Source organism: Camelus dromedarius, chromosome 6, assembly GCF_036321535.1.
Source record: "Camelus dromedarius isolate mCamDro1 chromosome 6, mCamDro1.pat, whole genome shotgun sequence".
Taxonomy (NCBI): Eukaryota; Metazoa; Chordata; class Mammalia; order Artiodactyla; family Camelidae; genus Camelus; species Camelus dromedarius.
In genome coordinates, this window is record NC_087441.1 from 59,906,578 (window position 1) to 59,933,744 (window position 27,167).

General features: G+C 43.9%; 1 protein-coding gene and 2 non-coding genes across 3 annotated transcripts in view; 2 read left to right on the forward strand and 1 right to left on the reverse strand.

Annotated features, from left to right (window-relative positions):
* Positions 1-998: 998 nt before the first annotated feature.
* On the reverse strand, positions 999-1,072 carry TRNAG-ACC (transfer RNA glycine (anticodon ACC)). The gene has a single exon. It is a non-coding gene; the product is annotated as a tRNA-Gly (tRNA).
* Positions 1,073-3,642: 2,570 nt separating this feature from the next.
* The window catches only part of GABRR1 (gamma-aminobutyric acid type A receptor subunit rho1), a 29,899-nt gene continuing 6,374 nt past the window's right edge, over positions 3,643-27,167 (forward strand). The window contains exons 1-5 of the mRNA XM_010987700.3: positions 3,643-3,857; positions 15,961-16,067; positions 17,476-17,543; positions 19,324-19,547; positions 24,876-24,958. Of these exons, the coding sequence (XP_010986002.1) occupies positions 3,736-3,857; positions 15,961-16,067; positions 17,476-17,543; positions 19,324-19,547; positions 24,876-24,958 (604 nt within the window). The 5' untranslated portion in view covers positions 3,643-3,735. The remainder of the gene's footprint in view (positions 3,858-15,960; positions 16,068-17,475; positions 17,544-19,323; positions 19,548-24,875; positions 24,959-27,167) is intronic.
* TRNAA-AGC (transfer RNA alanine (anticodon AGC)) lies at positions 5,573-5,645 on the forward strand. Its single transcript has one exon. It is a non-coding gene; the product is annotated as a tRNA-Ala (tRNA).

Below are 27,167 nucleotides of genomic sequence, written 5' to 3' on the forward strand. Positions count from 1 at the left end.
GAGGCCATCTGGATTTGTTCTCATTGGTCATGTCTAGGCTTCTGGTCCCTGGAGGTAGTTAGGGGTCCTCCAAATCAGAAAGAAAGGCATTTTCTAATCTGAGCATCAAAAAGCCATTTAATGGCCCCCTCAATGCCTTCTTGGCCTGGAGATTTTTTTATGTACTCAGCCCCAGAATCTTTCCTTTTTTCTACTTTGGTTCTTCAAATCAACAAGTCACTACCAGTTAAGTATCTAATCATGCTTTGCTTATATTGACCTATGAAGACATCACATACTCTGCCTTTGCTTCTGTATGTTGAATTATTTTCCACATCTATTTATTTAAAGTGCTTTAGGCTAATTTATAGAAGAGGATCTAAACATGACTCTCATGTAACAATAAAATGAACATGTCAAAGATTTTATTTAACTCATTAATTAGTGAGGGGACCAGTAAGATGTTACAACTGGTTCAAATGAGGACTTGATTTACAGAGATATATATTTTCTAGTGGACACAGTGAATAACTGCATAGCTATGGAAGGGAAAGATATGCATTACTATAAGTTTCCTACATGTGAACATCTACCACAGTTGTTAAAACAGTCTAGTCAAAAACAATCAAAGCCGCATTCCTAGAGGATCAGAAAAGCCCTGGAGGGTCCACTTGACAAGGCTGAGCCTTTTTTTGAAAGGACACCCGGTAATCTCTTTTGCCCATTTCAAAATTTGACAGTTTTCTCCTGACAGTCTTCCTTTCCCTGTGATCATACATAATTTCAAAGGAAGATTATTCCTGATCATCGAAAAGGCTGTTCTCATCAGATTTAGCTAATTACCTTGCTAGGTGCATCAAGAGTGTTAATTTGCCAGAGACCTCCTTCAGCTTGCTTTGCTAAACCTAGAATCATAGAGTATTGAATGATTCCAAAAATTTTTTAAAAGAGACACTTTATTTATTTTATTTAATTGTTTTATTTTGGGGGGGGTAATTAGGTTATTTATTTATTTATAATGGGAGTACTGGGGTTTGAACCCAGGACCTTGTGCATGGTAGGCACACACTCTGCCACTGAGCTATAACCTCCCCCTGAATGATTCCAAATTAACTTTGGTCTGGAAGTTATAAGGAATCTTAGATTGGACTTTTAAAAGCAATTTGTATTTGCTATTATAGGGGAGCAAAATTTGCCACCCCAAAATGTGTCTCTTTGGCATGCAGATTATTTTGAGCTGAAAACAATGAAAGCCCAAAAGACTCAGGAAGAACCTTTAACTTTTCCCCTAACTGCCTAAAAGAATGTAGTTAGAGGACCAGTTCTAGGAAGGGAGTTATCATTGTAGATAACTATTAGTATGAACTAGGTGTGTAGACAGGGTGGAACCTAGTAAAGTCTGTTACAATTCCTCTCTGTGTCCCATTGTTTCTGCCTGACCCAGCAAACCTCTGTTTACCAAACTTTTGCTTTTCCATCTCCATGTGAATTGCCTTCCTCTCCTTTGAGGTCCCAAGCCACTCCCCCCAACATCCGCTCTCATCTTTAGTTGAAGATGGTATTTAAGGAGAGGGCTTCAGCCATTTTGGTGAATTACCAAGTTTTCCAGGTCTCTCCCATGTATACATGTTACTAAACTTTGATTCTCTCCTGTTAATCTGTCTCATGCAAATTTAATTCTTAACCAGCCAGAAGAACCAAGAAGGGTGGAGGAAAAATTTCCCCTTCCTTTACTATCCCAACTCTAAGAAACCAAGCCGAAGAAACTCCATCAAATTTTACCTGCAGTACCTATATATTTGGATAAATTCTTCTCTTCCTGAGGTTTCAGAAAGTACCCCAAATGCCTGCCTGGAAGTGACTTTTCCTGTTACCTGTGAGGCTGGACCCTATAAACTGGTCCCAGGCCAGTTTTCCTTGGAAGACTTTATAGCTATTGGCTTATAAGTACAGTCAACTTTTGTTCTTTAAAGTGGCTTGTCACACCTAGTTAACTGAGCATCATTCTTCACGATGACATTCCAGGTATGACCTTGACTGCATAACCGATTCTTCCAAATGTATCCTGGCAAAAAAGATCAGATTCTTAATGAACCCATGCATGCAATTATATTGCCATGGGAAGTGAGGAGCCTGGGCAAGAGTTTCTGAATTTGGAAGAGGGGAATTATGTCAGTGAGAAGCATGTCATTTTTAAATGTCTCATTTTAGTTTACAACAGCAGAAAGTACAAAATTATTACGAATTACAGGTAGCATAAGAAGAAAGAGAAAGGGTTTCCTTATGTATCCAGGAAACAGAACATTAAAACAAATCAACAATATTCCAAGTAACTTCAATAAAATTTCCTGCATCAATTTATTTCAGCCTGTGTAATTAATTCTTGTTCTGTTGGATCTTGGGTTAGCAATTTTGTGAAACTACTTTTCAACTTTGAAGAATCCTAGAAATCCTGACTACCACTATGCTCTGAAAGTTGTCCAAGCCATGTCAACCAAGTTTTGAAGAGTCATTAGTTTGGAGTACCCCATCCTGTCCTCTTCTACGAGGCTCTGAGACCGTCCTTCTTTGTGAAAGACACAAACACTGGCCTAAAGATTATAGCAGAGTCTTTGAACTCTGCTATAGCATCAAAGGAAAAGAAAAACTACCGTGTTAAAACACAAAATTCAACAGAGTAAATTTTGAAGATCTTATTGACTTTATTCAATAATTCATGAATCAGGCAGCATTCAATCTAGCGGATGGAAAGCAGCTCCGAGGAGCTGTACAAAATAAAATACTGTTATAGGCAGGAGGGAGCAGGAGCTCTTTGGCAAAAAAGTAGGTCGGTGGTTGCAAAGTTACTTTCCTTTAGGGACGATAAGGGTCTATCAGGCAGATGACCTAACTAGTGCTGCTCAAGTGACAGCTGATTGACTGGTTTAAGATTCCATTTCTGGGAGAGCTGAATCTAATTAAGTTGTCTCGTTTTGGTGATGTGGGGCTCAGAATAAGCAACTCCAGTTTGGGTCTGTTAACAATAGATAACACAGAAAATTGTTATTGTTAATTTATTACTGGTATTTTCCAAACGTGGTAAGTCTGATGAGGTTCCAAACACGAATAATACAAGTGAGAAGAAAATTTCACTTTTACTGTGCAAACAAACAAACAAACAAAAAGCCTCCATCCGCCTAGCCCTCCCAACCTCAGCCAAATAGACGCCCGCCCAGGGACAGAGCCCTGAGTTCCCATATACTCAACCGCAGGAAGGAGTTGGGGGCGGGAGCTGTCCAAATCCTGCCCGCAGCTAAAGCAAATAATAATGGCTAGAAGCTTAAAATAGATCCAGGGAGGCGTTCATTATCGTGGCATAAGAGGCGGTTCAGCATCTCAGGCATTTCCCGTTTTGGAGATTGCTTTAGTCCGTTTTTACCTCCTTCTATTCGTTGGACCAGAAAATACAGACCTTTACTAACGTGTTCACCATGTCTGAAGAGGAACTAATTTAGCCAAATTAATTTTCCTACAGGAACACAGGACTTCAACCTCAGTTCAGAAAATCCCTGACATCTGACGTAGGAGGATTTATAGATTTAGTGGAAATTGCTTTCTCCTGCTCTCCAGATTACAGACTGTGTGTTGATTTTTTTTTTTTTTGTATGAGTAAACATCTTTCTAATAATGAACAGACCAATAATGTCTTAAGAGAGAAAAAGAACATCCTTTTCCTTTTTGCTGTTTCTTGAGTGAACTGTTTGGATTTGGAAACCCATGTTGGCTGTCCAGAATATGAAAGTTGGTGCTTTCCTTTTGTGGTGGGGATGGGTTCTGGCTACTGAAAGCAGAGTACACTGGCGAAAAAGAGAAGTACAGGAGATGCCGAAGAAAGGCAGGTGAGTGGACATTTAGGGATAGAGGATTTAGGGGGAGAGTGTGTGTAAAGCGAGCTTCTGGTTTTGTTCTGGAATTGTTTCCTGTATATGGTGTTTCGAATGGATGCCTTTTCTCCCCTTTTCCCTTTGTTTTTCTGCCTCGCCCCCTTTTAGAAAGCTAGAATTATGTTTTCTTTTTAAATGATACTGATTTAGATACAGTGCTATCACTGCATAGTCTTAAATCTCTTACGAATTGTCCTGAGTGAAAGATAGATTCTGGAAAAAAGAATATATGCACATTAAAAAATAAGGGCAATTATTTGATGTTTGCATCCTAGGTTGGAACAAATCTGAGAACTTTCGAATAACCAATGGGAGCTCTAATTAGTGAGGATGATTCTGTTAGTTCTAATTATTTCTGCTAGATGTGTGGGTCCCTTTTAAAATCTTTTAAGAGAGAACGAAACAGCTTTCTTCAAGCTGTATGGCTAGAACAATCATTAGATTGTCCCCACTAGTCAAATGAGAGGGTTCACGGGTGGACCTGCCTGCAGACCAGCTGCTGCTGGTTACTAACTCGGTATGTGCTGCCCTAGCCAGATCAACCCCCCAGGGGGTAGTTTAGACAGAGCCAGACCATCCCTTCAGCCCTCAGCCTCACCTGGGGGCTCTCCTGGAAGTGCTCAACTGCACACTTGCTTGCCCAACATTTATCAATAAAATAGGACATTGGAGCCCACCTAATCCAGCTCTCTCTCTTTGCTGATAAAGCAATGGAGGCAGTAAGGACATTCTTGATTCTCTATTCTTCCTTCCTTCCTTCCTTCCTTTCTTTCTTTTTCTTCCTTCCTTTCTTTCTTTCTTTCTTTCTTTCTTTCTTTCTTTCTTTCTTTCTTTCTTTCTTTCTTTCTTTCTTTCTTTCTTTCTTTCTTTCTTTCTTTCTTTCTTTCATTGAAGTATAGTCAATTTACAGTGTTGTGTTAGTTTCTGGTGTAGAGCATAGTGATTCAGTTATATATATATATATATATATATATATATTCCTTTTCATATTCTTTTTCATTATAGGCTATTAGAAGATATTGAATATAGTCTCCTGTGCTAGGACCTTGTTGTTTATCTGATTCTTGGTTCTTTTTCAGCCTGAGGTCCAAATTGAACTTCAGCTTTCTTCATCCCTGAATGTAATAGGAATAGCCGTCATAAATATCAGTTAATATGAAAAGGAAATCCTGCCTTCTGGAGTTCAGGGCTAGTGGGAGGGCTGGGGGTCTGGCTCCTCTGTGCCCATCACTGGCTTTGAGAGGGCCCTCCACTCATGGGCTCCTGAACATCCAGGTAGGGCTCACAGCACTTGCTTCAAGTTGCTTTAGCAACATCACAAAGCTTGGAACTGAAATATCCAGTGGTCGTGGTAAGCCCTGGGCACTGACAGAGCCTGCAGTGCACCAGCCGTATGTACTGTTACTGCCAGAGTCAGAAGTTGCTGGACAAACAGTGGAATTTGTGGAGCAGTGCAGCACAGCCATAAAGATGATCTGAACCAAATGTGCTCTTCAGGATTAAAACGACAACACACAACAGCCACAAATCCTATTGGTTGTCGCCAAAAACTTCTCAGCCTCTATCTGAAGCCAGAGTTAGAGGGGCGCCCTGTTAGCAAACACCAATGATGCAGGAGAGACACCCTGAGAGTGAGATAGATTTTCTTTTTAAAAAAATACATAGTGGGGGGAGGGTATAGCTCAGTGGTAGAGTGTGTGCTTAGCATGCACAAGGTCCTGGGTTCAATCCCCAGTACCTCCATTAAAGATAAATAAATAAACCTACTTACTTCTCCAGGAAAAAACAAAACAAAACAGAACTTAGAAGTACTTTCATTTCTTTATTATGAGAGATATATATGACCATTATTTTTAAAACCATAGGAAAAAACATTTTTAAACATCTAAAAATCTCCCATAATCCCCAAACCTAGCAATAATCTTGTTAACATTTTTGTGTATTTTCTTCTAGTCTTTTTTTTTCTAAGCATATATTGAATATTAATTAATCCGGGATTATTCTATGCATATAGTTTTGTAAACTTATTGTATTTAATATAATTTTGTCTGCACACTTACTTATTTGAAGTTTATAGGATTATCATTTGAATGGCTGAGCTATAATGCATAATAATTTACAATTACCACCATGTAAACATCTTCCTCTGATGATGAACATTTAGTTGCTTCCTCTTTGTGATTATAAATATTGTGTATGAATGTCTTTGTACATAAGGATGGTTGTCTTCCCACATGGAAGTCTACTGGGTTAAGTGGCACAAGAATGGTTAAATCTCCAGTATAATTGCTTTCCAGGATGGTGGGCCCGACTTATCCTTCCTCCAGCCAAGTGTTTATTTTTATGTAACCCTAAACTTTTAAAGGACTCAGTTTTAGCCAGAATCTAAACTCATAAGCTGCTGGTAATTTGTATCCAGGCTCCTTTTCATGGTTCATACCGATAATGGAGGAACCAAGGTGAACACACCTACAAACAACAGGGGTGAGAAGCCTACGATGCACAATTTAAGGGCGTCCCTGCATGACCCAGAGAGTGAGTGCCTCCTTAAATTTTGTGCCTCACCTGCCTCACTCTAGTCTCCACCCCGGCAAATAATTCAAATGTTATTCCCAAGCTCCCAGGGAGGCACACCCAGGTGGGACCCAGCTTCCTTGCCCAGGGCACTGGGCAATGTTCCTAGAATGAATCAGCACTTGTGGTCTCCCTCCTCCCAGGAAGAATGGAGAGATAGCCTGTCTATACCTCAGGCCCCTGGACAAATGCTGGCTCAAGCTCTGGGAGGGCAAACGGATCCTACCAGAAAGCGAATTACTGTTACCTACTTGCTTTGTCATGCAACAGAATTCAAATTTACTCTGAAAGGTAAAGAGGATCTGAGTAGTTTCAGCTGACTTCCACCTGGGAGAGCCCACACTGGTGGTGGTATGGCGGAAGGATGGGAAAGGTGCTGAGATAGTAAGAGTAGGGTCTCTGCTTCAGACAAGATGAGAGATGGTGAAAACCTGAACTAGGGGAATATTAATGGAGTGGACGGGGACAGGGGGACGGATGAGAGTTTTAAGGAGCTAGAGTTGTCCGAATTAGATTGGATGACAAATGTGACAATTGAATTAGAGTTATGATTAGAATGTCTTTGTCTTTAGGTGATCCAAGCTGAAATATCTGAAGTGTTATTATGAGTGCGACCTAGTCTCAAAGTGATTGATTAAAGAGGGAGGATAGAAAATGTGATAATTAATGAATCTAATCTAAACATACAGTTTGCATGGGCATTCATTGTACTATATATTTTTCAACTTTCTGTAGATTTGGCATTTTTTTAAAATATAAAATTAGCAGGAAAGAATGAGATGGGGTGAAAGTCCAGCAGGTATTTGGGTAACTGGGTCGAGGGTGCCAGGGAAGGGAGAGCAGGAGGAGAAGCAGGTTTGGGGAGAAGGATGATGAGTTCACTTTGAGCATCTGGACTTGGATTTGCCTGCAAGATACCAAGAGATGGTTGTTCAGGTGACAGGAAGGCCTGGAGGTCTACAGCTCAGGAGGGAATTCGGGTCTGGAGGTGTAGATTTAGAGAGAGTCCTTGCAGGTGGTGGTGGTGAAGTGACCCAAAGACAGTGTGTAGCATGAAATATGAGCAGGACAGACGACAGAGCCTGGTAGAAGAGCAACACTGAAGGAGAGGATGGAGGAAGAGGATACAGAGTGAAGGAAGCCAGAAGTGAGGGACCACAGAAGTCAGTGTAGAACTGGAGTGGAGAGGAGTCAAGGAGATGAAGTGAGCCATCTATTCCACACTTATCAAGTGGCGGCTCCCGGGCAGGCACCGGGTAATGGATGCTCCACCAATGACTAAATCAGACACAGGCTCTGGCCGCCAGAGGCTCACAGACCAGAGACGTGTTCCATGAGGTGGCAAGGTTTCCAGAATGAGGGCGTGATCAAGACAGTCAAATCTCATAAAGGGTCCAAATCAAGATGTAAGCCCAGATTCAGAGCTAAGAGCCATTAGCAATCCCAGCAAGGACAGACAGCAGGTGGATGTTTGGAGGGAAGAAAGGAGAAAATGGAGTGAGTATAGCTAACTCTCATAAGGAACTCAGCTATGAACTGGAGGGCTGAGAGGAGAAGGGCAGCGGGAGAGACAGGCAAGAGTTTCTAGGCCAGGAGAGACTTCGCAGGTTCAGATGACAAAGGACAGAAGCCAGGAAAGAGGCAGGGATGATGTATCAGATATTGCTGTCAGATCCCATTCTGACAAAGCAAAAGCCGCTGGGTTACGGACTGGGCCTCTCTGATGGCCCTAAACACCTTGGAATGTGATTTTCTCTCTCTCTCTTTAATTGAAGTGAAGTTGATTTACAATGCTGTGTTAGTTTCTGGTGTACAGCATAGTGATTCAGTTATACATACATATATTCTTTTTCATGTTTTTTCATTATAGGCTATTACAAGATATTGAATATAGTTCCCTGTGTTAGACAGTGGACGTTGTTGTGTACCTATTTTATGTACAGTAGTGTGTATCTGCAAATCTTATTTTCTCTTAAGTTTGTAGTGTTCTCTCTTCACTGCATCCCTTCATTCTCCAGAGAGTCTGCTGGAGCTTTGAGTCTCCACTTTGCACATCTCGCTCTTGTCTGATTACAACCTGCCCCTCATCGTGACGGTTTCCTGAGTCTCTGCCGTGTGGCCCCCGTGCTCAGGACACCCGTCTCTTCCCTCTTCCTCTGGCCCATGGCTTTTTCTTCTCCACTATTTAGCATCAATCTTTGAGGACCCTTCCTTGGCCCTCCCCCACTCCTCCCTCTCAAGTCTCAGGTGACCTACTTCCGAGCTTCCATAGCCCCAGGTCTGTCTTATCTCAGAAGACTAATCGTCCAGCATTATCCCTTTTCCCTGTAGGAAAAGAGCTTTCTGTCTCAGCTCCTGGAGTATGAGCCCCTTGAGGGCAGCATTAGTCCGTGCAGGCTGCTGTAACAAAATGCCACAGACTGGGTGGCCTAAACAGCAGACATTCATTTTCTCACAGTCCTGGAGGCTAGAAGGCCATGATCAAGATGCTGGCAAATTCGGTTTCTGGTAAAGACTCTCTTCCTGGCTTGTAGATGCCACCGACTCCTCACGTGGCCTTTCCTCTGTGCTCGCCGGTGGGGAGTGGGAGTGGGAGGGGGAATCTTGGGTGTCTCTTTCTCTTCTTATAAGGACACCGGTCCTGTTGGGTCAGGGCCTCATCCTTATGTTTCATCCTTAATTTCATCCCTCAAGTCCCTATCTCCCTGTACAGTCACACCTGAGGTTAGGAGACTATATGAATTTGGAGTCGGGGGGACACAATTCAGTTCATAAAAAGGGCTCAACCAGCACCTTTATCCTGGTTCCTAAACAGTAAGAAGGCCTGGCTTTTGGACTTGGCATCACCACGTTCTCACCCCGTGACTTTGGACAAGTCTCTGGACATCCTCAGGTCTGCTCCTTCTGCAGAGTGGAGTCAATTATGTCGGTTAGCCTCCGGGTTATTGTAGGGATTGTGTGAGCCCATGTACGTGAAAGTGCTTTGTAAAGCTCTTACATCCATAAAGATTCTGGGCCTCCCTTAGGCCAGCCTCTGACGGGTACAGATCAGAAAGGCCTGTGCAGACCCGCAGCCACCAGGAGCCCCATGGGGCTTGTCTCCGCTTTGAGGGCAGTTACACTGTGCACCCGCCCAGCCACACTCCCCCATCTGCCAACACGGAGGCCTCGCCCAGGGAAAGGAGATCGCTGGAGGGTGTCTTGCTCTGTCTGAACTCACACCGAACTCACACTAAACTCACATACTATTAACATGCTGGGACCCAGTAATGTTCCTAAGTCAAGTCGTCTTTGTAATCAAAGTTCTAGAAAATGGCCAGGAATCAACTTGAAGTTTAACCTCAGCAGTTTTCACAATACTTTTTTTTCCTTTGTGAATATCAAGAAAGCATCCTGGAGCCCTCCTACACTGTCGGTGGGAATGTAGTTTGGTGCAGCCGTTACGGAAAACAGTATGGAGATTCCTCAAAAGGTGTGGGGGTACAGCTTCAAGAAGTAGGGGACAGAGTGGAAGCTGAGGCTGGGAAGCGGGGCAAGAGCCTTATGATGGGCCTTTTATGTCCGGGTTCTATGGATTTTACTTTGAGGGTGAAAGGTTTTAAGAAGGGAAGTGACCCGATTGTGATTTCCATGCCACGGTGTTGGTGTGATGGTTGCATTAGGGTAGAGTGAGACCAGAGCTGAGGAAGCCTGCTGCCTCCCATGGGAGAGATGACGATGCAGAAGGCAGAGCTGGTGGCAATGGAGCAGCCAGGACTTGGAGAGAGACTGTGAGGAGGAGGTTCAGCCAGGGCTGGCTGACTGCCTGGTGTCCTGAGCTGGCCTACTCAGAAAGGGCACCCCTATAAGCAGATGCGCCTCCAAGCAGTGGAGCTAGGGCTGGACATGCCCACCTGCTCTCTGTGGCCCTGGATGAGGGTGTGAAAGAGGTGGAGTCAAGAACGGCATCCAGGTGATTTGGACCACATACAGAATTTCTCTTCTTGGCGATAACGTATGCCATGAAAGCAAGAGCGTTTCATTAGCTAGTTCTCTTTTTTAGTATATTGAATATAGTTGATAAGTTTTTGAAGTGTGGTTGATGTACAATATCATGTAAGTTACAAGTGTAGAATATAGTGATTCACAATTTTTAAAGGTTATACCCCATTTATAGTTATTACAAAATATTGACTATAGTCTCTGTATTGTACAATATATCCTCATAGCTTATTTTGTTCATAGTAGCCTGTATCTCTTAATCCTCTACCCCTGTCTTGCCCCTCCCCCTTCTCTCTCCCCACTGGTAACCACCATGTTCTCTGTATCTGTGAGTTTGTTTCTTTTTTGTTATATTCACTAGTTTGTTGTATTTTTTAGATTCCACATATAAGTGGTATCATACAGTATTTGTCTTTCTGTCTGACTAATTTCACTTAGCATAATACTCTTCAAGTTCATACATGTTGTTGTAAATTTGGCAAAATTTTCATTCTTTTTTATGACTCAGTAGTATTTCATTGTGTATACAGACCACATCTTCTTTATCCATTCAGCTGTTGATGGACACTTAGGTGCTTCCATATCTTGATAATTATATATAGTGCTGCTATGAACACTGGGATGCATGTATCTTTTCAAATTAGTGTTCTTATTTTTTCAAAAATATACCCAGGGTGGAATTGCTAGGTCACACAGTTCATTAACTAGTTCTTGCTTCCTTCCCGGAGATGAATTAATCCACAAAGTGATGTGTAACTTATCAGATGCACCCAGCCGACCCCTGGCTCCTCACAGACCCCCACTTCTGCTCCATCTAACCTCTAGAAGATGTTTTGAGAGAACATCATCTGCATGCAAACTTCAACAGGGAAATGTCAAGTACCATAGGTCAGAGTTTTTTCTTCTCTCCAAGAGGATAGAATACAAACAGATGTTCAAAAAATGGACACTCTCTGTTCAGTCCAAAAATCTGTCTCAAATGTCATCCTATATCATCATAATTTGGAACATGTTTATTCCTTCTTCATAACTTTCAGGGGATTTATTCAATAAACACACTTGTTTAGTAAATGAGTGGTCCCCAGTTTTATGCACGGGCCATGCTGGCTTCTCTGTCGAGGGGAAAGGGAAGCTCAGACCTTCCACATTTAACCCAAATTCTGGGCAGTGGGAGCCGGGTCTTCTGAGACACTGTGGCCAACCTGGCCACCAACACTTGAAGCCAGACCCTCTGGGTTTGACTCCTGGCTCCATCACTTTTACAAGTTATTCAACCCCCCTGTGTCTTCGCTTCCTCGTGCATAAGATAGAGACAGTGGGAAGGGCTAACTCACAGGGCTGTTACAAGGACTGACCCAAGTTAGTACACGTAATGTAGTTAGCGTGGTGACTGGCTGAGAGGAAGTGCTCAAGCAGTGTTAGTTATTCCTAGTATTACTTCATTTCAAGGTTAATAATCACACCTCTGGCTGGCAAAAAGATGCTGATGATGTGAAAAATACTTCATAATATACTGTAACTTGAGTTAAAAGCAACTTACAGCATCTCTCTCTTCCCCTCTCTCTCAGGACTGTAAGGTTAGACTCAGGACGGCACAAGTGATTTCTTAGTGGTTTTCATCCTGTCCTTTATGTTTAAACCGATTTTCCAAAATTTTCCATAGGAGCATGGAAATAGAAAAAAAGTTATTTTAAAATATCAAACAACAACAGCAAAAAAGATTTTAAGCATCCTATTTATCAGTCTTTTCTAAGCTAGAATCTAAGTTTCATGACGGCAAAGGCAGTGACATCTCAGAATTTGACAAATCTCCCTTTAGTTGGCTGGCTGAAAGCCACAGTAAGAACGGGACCAAATTTGATTCCAACCCCTCTTTTGGTTCCTTGTGCCTCTCTTTTCTGGCTCCCATCCAAGGGACCGGTTCCTTCCTTCTTTCACTAATAGGTGCCCGGAGTCCCTGGGGGCCCAGCACGGTGCAAGGGGCTGCAGATGTAGAGGACTCTGTCTTCAGTGGACTGTGGCTCGTCCTACCCCTTCTGACAATCCGTGGTGCTGGCCTGTAGCCCAGAGAGCAGCCCCACCTCCAGTCTGAGCCCCTCCCCATTCCTGGGACGCGCTCCCGCAGAGCTCACGCCCACCCCTGCTCCACTTTGCCAAGGACGACATAATCTCTATGCATCAGTCAGGTCCTGGCAGAAAACAGCATTACACTCAAAAGGGCTTACCCACTGACTGAATAAAGGGATGACTTGCTGAGCTGAGGCAGGGTTCAGGGAACCCACCAGGCCGGCTGATGCCCCCCAAGCACTAGAAACACCAGGAAGCAATGACTACCCATAGGCTGAGGAAGAAGTAGTGTTACTGGAGCTTATTCAAGATCCTGTGATTCTCTGTAATCACAGAGCAACACAGACTTTGCCAGTCCCTGGCATTAAAGCAGAGAGAGAAGGAATAAACACTCTGCTCTCTTATCTCCTGCCAGTTGCCCATGTGGCTGGATCCGGTGATGCAGCCCACCTGGTAATGTGTTATTCTCCATCCTGACAGCTTCATGGTAGATCCAGGTTATGAAAACATCGATTTCAGTGGGGGAGGTAGTTTAGGTCAAATCAGAACTTCTAAGTAGTTAATCCTCCAATCCCTGCTCCTGTGGGTACTGGGAAAATGCTCACTGAAAAGCTAAGTTAATGCATTGCAGTTTCATAGTTTTTTTTTCTTTCTTTCTAATTTTATTCTGGTTAGATTTGAAGCAAATCTGGAGGGTGAGGGATGCTTTGTTCTGAAGACCTAGACTGTATGTAGAATGCCTTATTTTTAATTTTCATAGTAAGACAGAGACAGAGACCAGAAGCACACAAAGATGCCCTCGAGTAAGGCAGACTCTGGCTGTGAGTGCACGCACACCTCCTACAGATGTCTCCTCCCCACACCTCAGCTGCAGTGATTTTCTGCAGTGCCCCTGCCCATGGCCAAGAAGCAGGAAGCAGAGAGAAGGGGACAAGAGCCAAAAAGGAGAAGATGGAGGGGGATCCCGGATCCAGTGGGAGAGAGAGAGAAGGTGGGGATTTTGGGGACCAGCTTTCCTCCCCTTGACGTCCCCAGCTTCCTCCCTAACATCCATTAGCAGTGAAGCTCTGTCCAATTCACTAGTTCAGATTCTTCCCCCGGGCCACTGCCTTTGCTGCCAGCACAGGGATGTCCTTCCTTTAGAAGGAAACATCCTTGTTGGCTCCGGAACGACAATGGCTCCTTCCATTTGTATTCCACTTTAAAGTTTGCAAAGAGCTTCCACACATATGATCTTATTTGCTCCTCGCATCCCTGGTCTGGTCACAGAGCTTTGCCTCTAATCAGTTGAGGAAACCGAGTCTCAGGGAAACAAGATGCCCAAAAGGACAGAGCAGGCAGTTCAGAGCGGAGGGCAGAGCTATGTTTTTCTGTCTCCCAGATGCATTTTCCTCCCTGAAAAATAATAAAGAGTTTCTTCTGGAAAGAAGAGAGCAAAAGACTTAAACTTGGGCTGAACTGGCTATAAGGGAGGAAACTGTGTGTGTTGCGGACAAATGCATCAGGGCTGTGGTTCTCAAGGTGCTGTCTCCTGACCAGCAGCAGCAGCAGCATCTGAGAACCCGTTAGAGATGCAAATTCTTGGATCTCAGCCCAGATCTACTAAATCAGAAACTTTGGGGAAAAGAGAGGTTCAGGAACCGAGGATTGAACAAGATATCCAGGAGATGCTGATGCAGGCGGAATTTGGGAACTATGCATCAAGGGGAAAGGAAGTGTGTGTTGTGGTACCCAGGAGCACACATACACTGGAGTTGAGAGAAGGTGGAGCTGGGAGGGCAGGACATTGTTCCCAGGGGTTTTAGAGCTGATGCTGAAGGGTAAATGAAGGCCATGCAATGCCCTTGCAGCATTATTTGTAACAGCAAATGACTGGAAGCAACTCAAATACCCGCCAATAGAGGACTGAGCACAAAAGTAATGGTGCATCCATGTAACAGAACAATATGCAGTGTGAAAAAGAATATGAGGCTTGGATATTTTGATATGGAAAAAAACCCAAGTTATATAGAAAGAAAGAAAGAGAAAGAAAAGAAAGAAAAAGTATGAGCTTATATAATATGCTAACTTTGTGTATAAAGATGGGAGACTGGGGGAAGGCTATAACTCCATGGTAGAGCATGTGCTTAGCATGCACGAGGTCCTGGGTTCAATCCCCAGTACTTCCATTAAAAAATTAAAAAATGGAGACCATTTGTAACAACATGGATGACAAATACTATGTGATCTCACCTCTATGTGGAATCTGAAAAAACGAACTTGTAAATACAGAGGACAGATAAGTGGTTGCCAGAGATGAGGGGTGTGGGATGGGTGAGGTCAGCAGAGGGGATCAAAAGGTACAAACCTTTTAAGATATAAGATAAATTATAAGATAAATAAGTCCTGGGGATGTGATGTACAGCATGGTGATTATAGTTAATGATAATATAATGTGGATTTGAAAGCTGCTAAGAGAGGAGATCTTAAAGTTTCTCATCACAAGGGAAAAAAATCAGTGACTTTGTGAGGAGATGGATGTTATTAACTAGATTTGTTACAGTAAGAATTTTGCAATACATACATATACCAAATCATCCTGTTGTATACCTAAAAGTAATACAATATTATGTGTGTATTGTCAATTATATCTCAATAAAACTGGAAGAAATAGGAGATCTAAGAATATGTATTTGTATTCACTTTCACCTACAAGATCTGCTGAACAGATAGACCAGAAACCAATAAAAGAGGTACCAGTGGATGGGGGAATGGGTGGATGGAGGCAGAAGTGAGGGCCAACATTTCACTGCATTTCCTTTTTTTAAAATTGCCCAACCCTGCAAATATATTACCTACTTAGAAAAAGTGAAAATAAATTAAAATGGCCCTAGACACACTTCAGAAGCAGAAGCACAAGAAGCTGCCTCCCAGGGAGCCAGGATGGTTGGCCTTGACCCCAGGGCAAAGCCATCCTTCCTCCACAGGTTGGGCCAGCTGTGACCAAGGGAGCCAGGCTCAGCCCACACCCACAGCTGCTCCCCTGCAGCTCAGACCCGCCCAACTTGGCTGAGGAGCTTTGGGGAAGTTTGGACTTCTTATTAAGCCTGGGACCAGCCGTTCTCAGCCTTGGTTATACATTAAAATCATCTGGGAAGTTTTAAAAATACCCACGGCCAAGCCCCATTCACAGACCGCCCAAATCAGCGTCTCTGAGGAGGGGCCTGGACGCTGGTGTTTTAAAGCTCCTCAGTCATGCTTCTAAACCCTTGTTTTGGCCCTTCTGGGTCAGTTCATTTATCCAGAAAGCTGGAGAAAGGAAGAGAGGATATCCAGCAGCTCAAAAGAAGAAATAACACATCCTATCAAACCTGTCAAGATCAAGTGTGAATGCAAATGATTTTTGTCTGGCTTAATGAGGACGTGTGACCAACCTGTTTTCTCCCCCACTCCACAGCCCAATTCTTAAACGAAGCCCTGATATTACCAAATTGCCATTGACAAAATCAGAGCAGCTTCTGAGGATAGATGACCACGATTTCAGCATGAGGCCTGGCTTTGGAGGTATGAGACATGCGCTCCTCGGGCTCATCTGCATTCTATAGGTCCAACTGTCAGTCCGTGGGCAGAAATCAAGCCAAGGGACCACCCGGCATTACTGTCCCCTGATCAGGTCTGCCTGGGTTGTGCTCGGTGGACAAGGCATGGAGCCCACAGTATCATCTGAGCACCCGCCCTGGCCGGCCCCGCCCTGGGCTCTGCTGAACGCCTTCTCAGGAGGCTCCTGCTGGTTAGTGACCAGGCCAGGCCAGCCGAGCTGTCCTCGGGCCACTGCCAATGCTCTAAAATAACAATCTTGGACTAAAAGTGTTCTCATCTGGGAGCTGGCAGACAGAACACTGGGTCCATATCAGAGCGTGGTCTGCTGGGTTTAATTAAATGAAAATAGTTGGAGAAAATAACCATTTTGTGCCGAGGGATGCCAAAGCCCTTTGAAGCTCAGCCTACAGCTGCCAGATTTCAGCTTTCTTAGTGTCAAATAGGGTTTTCATCCTTATGGGACTTTTTTTCCCCTGGAGAAAAATATATTTATTTCAGAAATCATTCTCATGCCTTTTATTTCTTCCAGTCACCTTTGCCCAAAGAGCAAGCAGCTTCTAGAAGGGAGTCTCTATGCAGTCCATAATTTACTGCTGGACAAAAGCTCTCAAACCACCTTTTCACTCCGTGATGATCCGAGTGTGTTCCATGCCTGCCCTACGTGCCTGAAAGCAGCGAGGAAAGGGGGCAGCAATCTACTTCCCTTATAATACTTTCTTTCTCTTTATCAATATTAAGTTTTCATAGCCTAGAAATGCCCCCCCCCACCAAAATCTAATATTTTTTTAGATTGTATCACAATCTAAAATTAGTGTATCACATTCCCCATTGAAGCTACTCCATCATGTAGCAAAGATGCAGATCTGTGGGCTTGGCAATGTTTCGAATATGACTTTGGCTCCTGGTGCTGATTTACCAAGCAGTGTCCTCATGGCCAGAGACGCTGGCTTCTCAGATGAAAGAAGGTGAAAAATCTGGAGGTAAATATGAAAAAAAAATAAAATATGTGACTCCTGTTAAGGAGTAACTCCTTAGGTGGGACCCAGCTTTGACCTAGGTCTTCATCATATCTTCAGATGACCAGAGATGAATGCTTTACATTAACTTCATTGTTTCAGAATCACCTGGATGATTCAGAAACCAGCCCCACCCCCATATCAAAATTTTTAACCTAAGCTGGAATATTCCAGGGAACTAGCCCATGATCCCACCCTTTTATCTCTGGTTTGACTTTAGCTTGGCATGTGGGACACAAAACCTTCAAATCTGACAGGACACAGAGGTTCCAGGGGAAATGGTCTTTATGCCTAGCTCGTTCGTAGTCAAAGTTCAAGTAAAAAGGATAAATGCTCTTGCCATGCCCTGTTCCCAGGCCCGGCCATTCCTGTTGGTGTGGACGTGCAGGTGGAGAGCTTGGACAGCATCTCAGAGGTGGACATGGTAAGTGCTTCTCTGACTGGGGTGGTGGACAGGGGTTTCACACGGGGGCTGTGCTGGACCGGGAACATCACACAACAGAATTCCTCGTGTCTCCCAACTCCCTGATCAGTGGGAGTTCCCACACTCATTTTACAGATGGCTCAGGGAGGTTAAGACATTTGCCAAAAAGCTAGCTAATTGGTATGAAGCAGAGTCAGATGACAGATGTAATTTTCCCTACTCCAGTATCCAGGCTCTCACCAGCAGGAAGTGATTTCTGGGCAAATACTCTCAAACATCACGGTCCAATGCTACTTACCGTGGATTCTGTATCTGGCTGTGAAAATGCAGAAAAAGCAAAAGTTTACTTTTTTTCCCCTCTTTTTAGAGGGTTTAGATTAAAAATTAGAATATTCTATCATTCCTTGACTTACAGGACTTCTTAGGGCCTTATCTTAGTTCAGATGCCTTGAGAAACAAGCCTGAGAAAAGCATTCTAGCACAAACAGTTTATTGGGAAGTGATCCCAGGAAATATAAGAAAAGAGTGTGGAGGTGAGATGGGGAAGGGAAGGAGGCAAAAAGGCTGAGCAATTAAACCGATCTGTTACCAGAGAGTAGGTTTTTGTCTCCTGGCAGAAAGATTTCAGAGACGAGATGTGGAGGTCAAGAAAAGAAAGTGATGGTTTATTAAGTGATAGGATGTTCTCAAGGGAAAGTGGACAGACTCAGGTGAGCCGCTGTGCTGAGTTTCTTTGGCAAGCTGGTTACATAGGGTGTGAAAATGAATGGGCGGAATATTCATTGGAGAGGGAAGGGTTCGGGGGTTGTATTTCCTGACTTTCATCCCAGCTGCACCTTCCCACCTTCCCAAGGGGAGGAGAGATTTTTGTCCTTGTTTAGTCTTTTTTTTCCCCTTAATTTTTCCTTAATGGAGGTACTGGGGATTGAATCCAGGACCTTGTGCATGCTAAGCATATGCTCTACTATTGAGCTTTACACCGCCATCCCAGCCCTTATTTAGTCTTGATCAGTAGTATCATGGCATCGGTGCATGATGGGTACTTCTAATCTGCAAGGCTAATTTTATTCTAATGAGGGCATAATGAGCAAAAGGTTACATTCAGAGGCCAGAGATTCCTGCCTTTTTCCACCTTTCTTTGTCTGCCTCCAGGACACTTGTTACCACAAAATGTATGATTTCTTATTGGTCCAGAGCTTCCTGCTTTCCTCTGCCCAAAGACTCCCCATTGTTCACAAGATGTATGGTTTCCTGCCATTTGGCCTGGCCCTCTTTCTCTGCTCACAGCCTGCCATTTGCCTGCTCTAACAGACCTATGGGGACCTCGGTCCCACTGGGGTACTCTGGGAGTCAGCAAGGATTTCACCTCTGCGTTATCCCAACTGAGGGGCCAGGGAGCTGGGCGACATATCCATCCTTCCCTCCCCCAGCCCCACTCCCTGGCTGAGGGCGGTTTCCAGAGACATTAACTCTCTGGCACCTCCAGCTGGCCCTATATGTGGGTTGGGAGCACCACAGAGGGTTCCAGTGCCGACAGACCAAAGCATCCGCAGTGGGTGGAAGCCAGTGCCAGGTGGCGGGCGGGGCTCAGGGGCGGGCCTTCTTGCGGAGTCCTCCGAGCAGTGCCCTCGCGCTCCTGCCCCAGTGAACGCCAGGGGCCAGAAGCAAGGTCTCCTGCGGCTCAGCTTCACTCCCCAGCCAAGTGATGCAGGTATAGGACGTCCTGCTGACCCTCGTCGGTTCAGTGGGCGGGGTCCCCCTCTCTGCCCTCCACCCCCAGGACTTCACCATGACCCTGTATCTGCGGCACTACTGGAAAGACGAGAGGTTGTCCTTCCCCAGCACCAACAACCTCAGCATGACGTTCGACGGCCGGCTGGTGAAGAAGATCTGGGTCCCCGACATGTTTTTCGTGCACTCCAAGCGCTCCTTCATCCACGACACCACCACGGACAACGTGATGCTGCGCGTCCAGCCCGACGGGAAAGTGCTCTACAGCCTCAGGTACACCTTCCTGGCCGCTTTCTGTGCTTCTTTCCCTTCTTACCCCTGCAGCCTGGGAGGAAAGGCATAGCGTTTGTGAATCAAGGACATCACTTGACGTTCCCATTGAAGTTTTGCTTTTTGGCTTTGAACAGCAAGCTTCTAACTTTCTAGGCGCTGCTGCCTTTGCAACATCCAGTAAAACCAACTTTACACAAGAGTGAAAAATTTAAGGAATTATTTGGTCTTGAAAATACATTTGGGGAAATTTCTCATGATGATGCTTATGATATATGCCTCCTCTTGTACGTTATTGTTCAATTTTAAAGGTTTAATGAAAGTTTTATTTCTCTAGTAGGAGTCAGGAAATAGATAATGTATTCTCAAAAACCTACCTCCTTCAACCTCTCTGATTCCCATTTTGGAAATTTGGTTAAAATTTTTTTTTTGGTTTACCTTTGGTGGCCAACTCAGGCATGTTTTCTGTCCCTTCTTGCCATAGTATCCACCTTGAGAAATTATGGGGACCCCCAGCCACTTGATGATTTTAAATGGTATTTTGAGCATCACTTTGAAAATATAAAGAACACGTATTTCAATAAGAAAAATACTAAAAACAAATACTTCAATAAAAAATACTAAAAATCTTCTTTTCTCACGAGCTCAGATGCCATAGAAATGTTTATTTATTTTTATTGCAGTTGATTTACAGTATTGTATTAGTTTCAGGTGTACAACATAGTGATTCAATATTTTTATAGACTATACTCCATTTACATTTATTATAAAATATTAGCCATAGTCCCTGAGCTGTACAGTAGCCTTAGACATGTTTAATTGCTCATTAAGCACTGACCTGGAGAAGCCCTCCTTAAACACAGGCACCGCAGTGTGGCAGTCCCTGCAAAACCATTTTTACGCCCACTTTAGAAACTCGTGGTGCCCACCTCCCCCGGGGACGGTGTGTGGAGATGAGCTGCAGGCCTTCACAGAGAAGGAACTCAGCTACTGGCTGTGATTTACTGCTTCTGTGCTGTGCTGATGGTGCATTTCAGTGTTACAGACTTTGTTTTGATAGAGCTGAGTCCACATACCAATGTCTAAGTAGGGAGCGTCTGTGCAGTTGCTGTGTATCTTTCGAGTCAGAGATGGCAATGCTGAAGCTGGATTTCTACCTCCATTCCCCAAAGGAATATTTATAATGATCCCTCATTGTTCATGCTGGCTTGGAATCTGAGCAAGTAGGTACCAGACTCAGAGCGAGGTTTTGGCATTTTCCTCTGCATGGCCTGAAATGCCTCCTCCCACAGAAGTACTCAGAGGGGTCAACGGTGTGCAGTCCCTTCTCCAAGCCATGCTGGATTGGTTCTACTAGGAGTTCTTACATCTGAGGCAGCTGCCAAAGCATCTTAAGCTCAAAAACCACCAACAGAATAACACAATCTGACGTCACTAGCAGGGATGAGGACTAGCCCATAAGGCACGTGACCATGGGTGTGCTAGTAAATGTTTAAGAAAATATGCATATATATATGTATATAAATTTATTATGAATATCACTGATACAAAGGATGTGTAGTATATGATTTACAAAGGAAATAAATTATACAATACTTTTTATTATGAATTCCATACACTTACAACTTCCACATGATTTACTATTTCTTGTAAAATTCCACTATTATTTTTTTCCAGGTTCATTAAGATATAACTGACATATAACCCACCATTATTTTTTTTATAGTTTTATCACCAACAATAGTTCTACAAAATCAGATGTGGAGTAAATGTTTGCAAGCATTTGCTTGCTTACATGATTGACAAATGAGTGTAGGTCTAGTAAATATTGGTTGATGTTTTCACTTATGTTAACAAGACAAAGTGAAATAATGAAGAACCATAGAGGAATTTCAAGCATTTGTCAAAGATGTAGCAATTTATTTGCTGGATTGGATAATATTCTTTCAAATATTGAAGGAGTATTTCCTCAAATTTTTGGAACTATTTATGTGTACTTGTGAGAGACATAACACACTTTTAGGTTGAATCTGCTTCTTTAAGTCTAGACAATCAACAAAACAGTAAATCTAGCCCTTTGTAGCATTTGCTGATTTCCGTAGTGTAAATACTCCCATCATGGCTGATTTCAAGCTACTAGCCTGATGTCACTGGATGCAGAGCTGGGAAGGATGTGTGGCAGCACACCTTTATCTAGTATTTCCCCATGTAAATAAAATAGATGGAAGTAACTTCAGGAGTATAGATAATAGGAAAGAACAGTAAATAATTAGGAAGTGATGAGTTCTGAGGATTTGTTACTTTTATTTTAAATGTAAACTTAATTTTAAGTTTATAAAATGTAATTTTAATAATGGCTATGTTTAACAACTGACTTGTGAATTTCTGAAATTCTAGCAATCAGCTCTCGTGAGCTGCTGGGAGTCTGGTCCAGTGCACCATTGAATGTGACCCCAGAGGCAGAACAGAAGAGACAAGGGAGTGGAAAATCTCTGTTCAGAATCAAAGTTGTCAGTGAGCCTCCTTGTGCCTAAAAACATGTGATTTGTTTTTGTTTTGGGGAGAGGTAATTAGATTTACTTATTTATTTATTTTAATGGAGGTACTGGGGTTGAACCCAGGACCTCATGCATACTAGGCAAGCACTCTACCACTGTGCTCTACCTCAACCCCCAAAACGTATGATTTGATTTTTCATTGCAAATCAAATCATAGGTTTGTTTAAGAGAGAGAAAGAAAGAGGGCTAAGTTACTGAAGACTATCACTGTAAGAATTAGTGTGGGGAAAACCTGGAGTAGCTGGATACCATCAACTATGTCGACAGCAGCTTAACTCCTAAATCACATACAAATATGCCATTCTTCACCTCATCCACACTCACTGATCACTCAACAGAATGCATTTGTATTATGGGCGGCCCCCAGAGTTGTGCAGATGAAAGCTCTGCCAGGTCCTGTCTTAAGCTCTGAGGACATACAGATGAATAATATAAAGTCACTGCCTCAGTGTGATGGCAGCTTAGTGAAGGAGACCTACAGGAACCAAATAATTAGATGCAGATAGAGGTAGGGGCAGCACGCATAGGGGGAGAGGCAGGGAGCAGCAGGTAATAGGATGGTGAAATCGAAGTTTCCTAGGCTCCAAGAGATGATAACAAGTGAAATGCTCCATCACACTGGGTAGACTGAAAAACCAATTCCAATGCTCTTGAACTCCCAGTCACCTTCAAAATATGAGAGTCAGTGATTGTAGGAGGAAGAGATTTTTGTTGGGAGAGAGCTGTGGGCACGCTGTGAGTGGACAAGCCCCAGAACCGCTTGGAGAGCTTAAAGCATGTGTGCCACCAGTTGGAGGACACGGCGGTTAGAGGGCAAGAGAAGGGCTGTCTATCCACCAAAGGGTAGAGCCAGGAGGAGTTTTGGTGGTGGTGGGGTCAGTCTGCACTCCCAGGGTTTTGGGAATCGTTAAGTGAGTGAGCCAAGAGCTGGGGTGAGAAGTGCTGCTGGAGGATGGAGGTGCCCAGCTGTGGGGATGAAGGACCAGGAAATAAAGTCTCAGCTTTGGCCACGTAGCAGACCCACACAGACTGAAGCTACCTCGCCAGAGAAGGATGCTACCCTCCCTCCCTCCCCCTCACTGGCACCCGCACAGGAGGTGACCAGAGATGGGCAGAAACTGACCATTCAAATGCCACCTCTGTGCCTTAGCTGGGGAGGGAGAGTAGAAGTCTCAATGTGAATGAAGTTTGAAGTGTTGACTGTCTCAGACCAAAATTCTTTTAATTTCTGAACTGAGGTATGTCTTGTTACTTCTGAGGGTTTTGACTGCAGGAAAATCACAGGACCTACCAAGTTTCCATCCAAGACAAGGGAAGATCCTCCCAGTGAAACAATTTAAAGGGAGTTGGAGAAAACAAAAACAAACATGGGTTAGATTACATCTCACACTGTGCTTTGTTCAATGCGTGGGTTGCAAGTGGAAAAGCATCAAGTCAGGGTGCCAAGAACCAATCTGATGATGTCTGTGATTCTAAAAACATCTGTTCCTGTACCAACTGATACAGAGACAAGAGGTATTTAATCCTTTTGTTTACAGCAAGAACTGCCTGCATTTGACATTTCATGTCCCCATAGTTTGCCCGAAGGGTCCCCAAGCTGAGTTCCTAGTTTCTTTCTTGCTGGCGATGCTATCAGTGTGGTTATGCAGGTGATGTGCCCATAGAAATGGAAGCCCATCTACTAGGTGTCAGAGTTAGGGGACAGACTGAGCAGTCTCCTCCCCTCACCCTGTGTATCCATATTTCCAGAGAGGTAAGACTACCCAGCTACTAACGAAACAGAATCCCTCCCAGAACACAACCATTCCAACACTCAAGTGCAATGAGGAAAGCAAGGTGAACATTTGGATAATTTAGTTTCAAGAAAGCTTTTTTCCTTGAAATTTCCATTTAAATTAAAAGTGATTTTTGTTTTCTTTTTTGGCCATGAATTATCCAGATAATTTCCACAACTTATATTTAGCCATTTTCTGTGATTTAAGGAAAAATAGTATGTTTACTAGTCATATCCTGCTGTGGGATTCCACACTGGGTGGGAAATCTTCTATGACTAAGGGTCTGTAGTTGCTTATTCCTTGATGCAGAAGCCTGTTTTCCCGTGTAAACTCTGAAACAAAACTATCAGATGCCAACCAAAGCTTGCATATTGATACAGTAATATCTTTCAGTGGTTTTCCATTCCTATGATCTCCATAGAGTTGTCCACTAAAAAAATGCCTGTGTCCACTAATAGATGCTATTATCAGTGTGAAAATATCAACATTGTAAACGAAAAAGTGCCACATTTGGCAACTGACATAAGTGCTTCATTAATATTATTTCTAAGACATTGTACACAAGTATTGAGTAGCAATAAAATCAATAAAAGAACAGAAGAACTTGAATAACTCTAAAACAGGAGAGTAATACCTGTTCCTATGATTTCTTTGAAGACAATTTATCAAATGAGTTACTTCACATTGTTGTAGCGATTGAGACCATTGTTTCTCTAAAATTGCTTGCATGTGATAGGAGTTATCGGAGACGTGTTTGCCCCACACTGACCCTGGGGTTAAACATGAACACTCAAGAGTACTCTAGTGTGGGTATCACTCATAAGCTACTCGGTTATCTGCATCCTGACATACTGCTCATGAATTATAAGAAGGAGGCAGTTATATTGGAAGGAGGCAGTCATATTGGAAGGAAGCAGAAGCCTCTTCTGTTTGTTTTATCATCTTGCACTTGTATTTCACAGCGTCTGAAAACTTCGATTTTGTCCTTTTGTGTCTAGGGTTACAGTGACTGCAATGTGCAACATGGACTTCAGCCGATTTCCCCTGGACACACAAACGTGCTCGCTGGAAATTGAGAGCTGTGAGTAGGCTTGTGCTCAGACATCTGCACACAGCTCTTAAGTAATTCTAAACACCTCTGACTCTCTGGAGCAGGAGCAGTCTGTGTTCCTAATTCATGACTTTGCATTTTAGTGACTTTTTAGATATAAGCTAAGTCTCAGGTAAGTTTTAAAATTGGAAACAGATAGAACTAAAACCTTCTATTCCCATAACTGACCCTTTTAATGCCTATGACAATGGTTGTAAACTCGGTTCTGTGGAACCTGGAGGTTTCCCAGTCCCCAGGGCAAGTGCTGGCGGAGGTGTGGCGGGCTCAGCAAACGTGGGTCTCCTTCCAAGACCTCCAGCCCCACACTCATACACACAGTCCCCCAGAGCGCTCCTTTTGGATCTGCTTTTTATCACTCTTCTGAATAAGCTTTCCACTGAAGAAAGAATTCCGTGGCAGAAACAAGTTTGGCAGCAGCTGCCCCAGGGAACTGCCATGGTGAGTGCAGGTGGTGGTTGAGATGCTCAGGTACAACCAGGGGACCTCGGGAAACATACACGCGCCCACACACACACAGAGGGAAGTCCTGGAAAGTTAAAAACCGGGCCCTTGGAAGAGCAAGGCTGAGGCTGTGTCCAGGACTAGCCACTGGCATCTCTAGCTCTCTATGTACCTGTCCTGTTCTCCAATTTCTGCCAAAATGTTGCCTCCAATGGGCACATTCTGCACTCCTTGAAGAGTCCTGCTCCTACGGGAGGGGAATCCCGAGCCAGCACACAAGTCCTGGCCTTATCAAAGTCCTGGTTGGACTCTCGTTAGCACAGGGCACCTTGTTAAGCCTGCCTGGGCTGTGATAGTGGATTGGGGTCCCCTGACTCTACTCATCTAGGTCCAAGGAGCTCAGGGATGTGGACCCCACACACAGCAGGGTCTGAATGGGCAGCTCTGTGGGAATCAGGGAGAATGAAATCTCAGGACCAAGGGAGTGACTGCCTACTGCCCCGTGGCTTTATGCCTGCTCTGTCATTTAATCCTCCCAAGCTCCCTGTGGGAAGGTTACTGTTATCTCTATTATACAAAGGAGAGGCTAACAGAGCCAAGGACTAAGCTCGTTGGCTCTAGAACCTTGCTTTCCTTATGACACCCAGGCAGCCCCATCCCTGTGTGGCTTCTTCCAGGCTGTGTCAGTCAAGGATCCGCCAGAGAAGCAGAACCATAGGAGATACACAGGAGAGAGTCAGTGCAGGGAATTGGCTTATGAGAACATGGGAGTTGGTGAGCGTCCGCAGGGCAGGCTTTGGGAAAGGGCAGGCTGGAGACCCTTGGGGAGGAGCAGACCCTGCCATCCATCTGCGGGTAGAATTTCTTCTTCCTTGGGGAAACCTCAGGTCTGCTCTTAAGGCCTTTCAACTGATTGGGTCAGGCCCACCCAAATGACCCTGGATCATCTCCTTTACTTCATGTGTGAACTGGTTGTAGATGTCCTATCTCCAGAGCATCTGCCCAGCAACACCTGGATCAGTGTTGGATTGAAACTGATGGGGTCCTTACTCTAGCCTAGCCAAGTGGACCTGTGAGATCGGCCGTCACACAGGTTCAGGGCTACAGAAAGAATAAAAGAAGAATAAAAAAGAGCCTCAGGGAGCCTGGGAAAGAACAGACTGGTCTGCGAGTCATACTTCAGGCCTGGGGAACTGTCGGGCCAGAGGGAGTGATCCTCAAGGTGGGGGTGGGGGGACTGCTTTGATTTTACCCTGGGCAGAAGCAACTCAAGGCCTGCAGAGAAGGGACTTGTTCTGTGTCTCTTTATGGATCTTTTCTTGCTAGAATGCAGCCCTTGCTACCTGAGATTGTTTAAAGGTATTTGCCATCAATGATGCAAGAGAGGAAAGGGCTGAAGTGCCCGTGCTTTAGAACACCGAACCACATAAAATGTGGCTGGCCGCCATTTAACCTGCAAAATTTTCTTTAAAAAGAGCAAATTGTAGTTTCTGATCTACAAAAATAACAATTCCATCTGGTTTAAGGCTGAATTGGGGGGTAGGAGTGGTTTGAACACTTTTGCAACAATTATGAACATTCAGAGAGCTTTGCCCTGATGATTTCTGGAAGACTGAGGAGAACCAGATTTGTCTTTCAGGATCTTGTTTTGTTGTGTCTATCCTGTGCTGTGTTTATTCACCTGCTCTTACTGCAGCCTCCATAGTTTGTGTGGGAGACATGTAGTGGGGCTTCCACA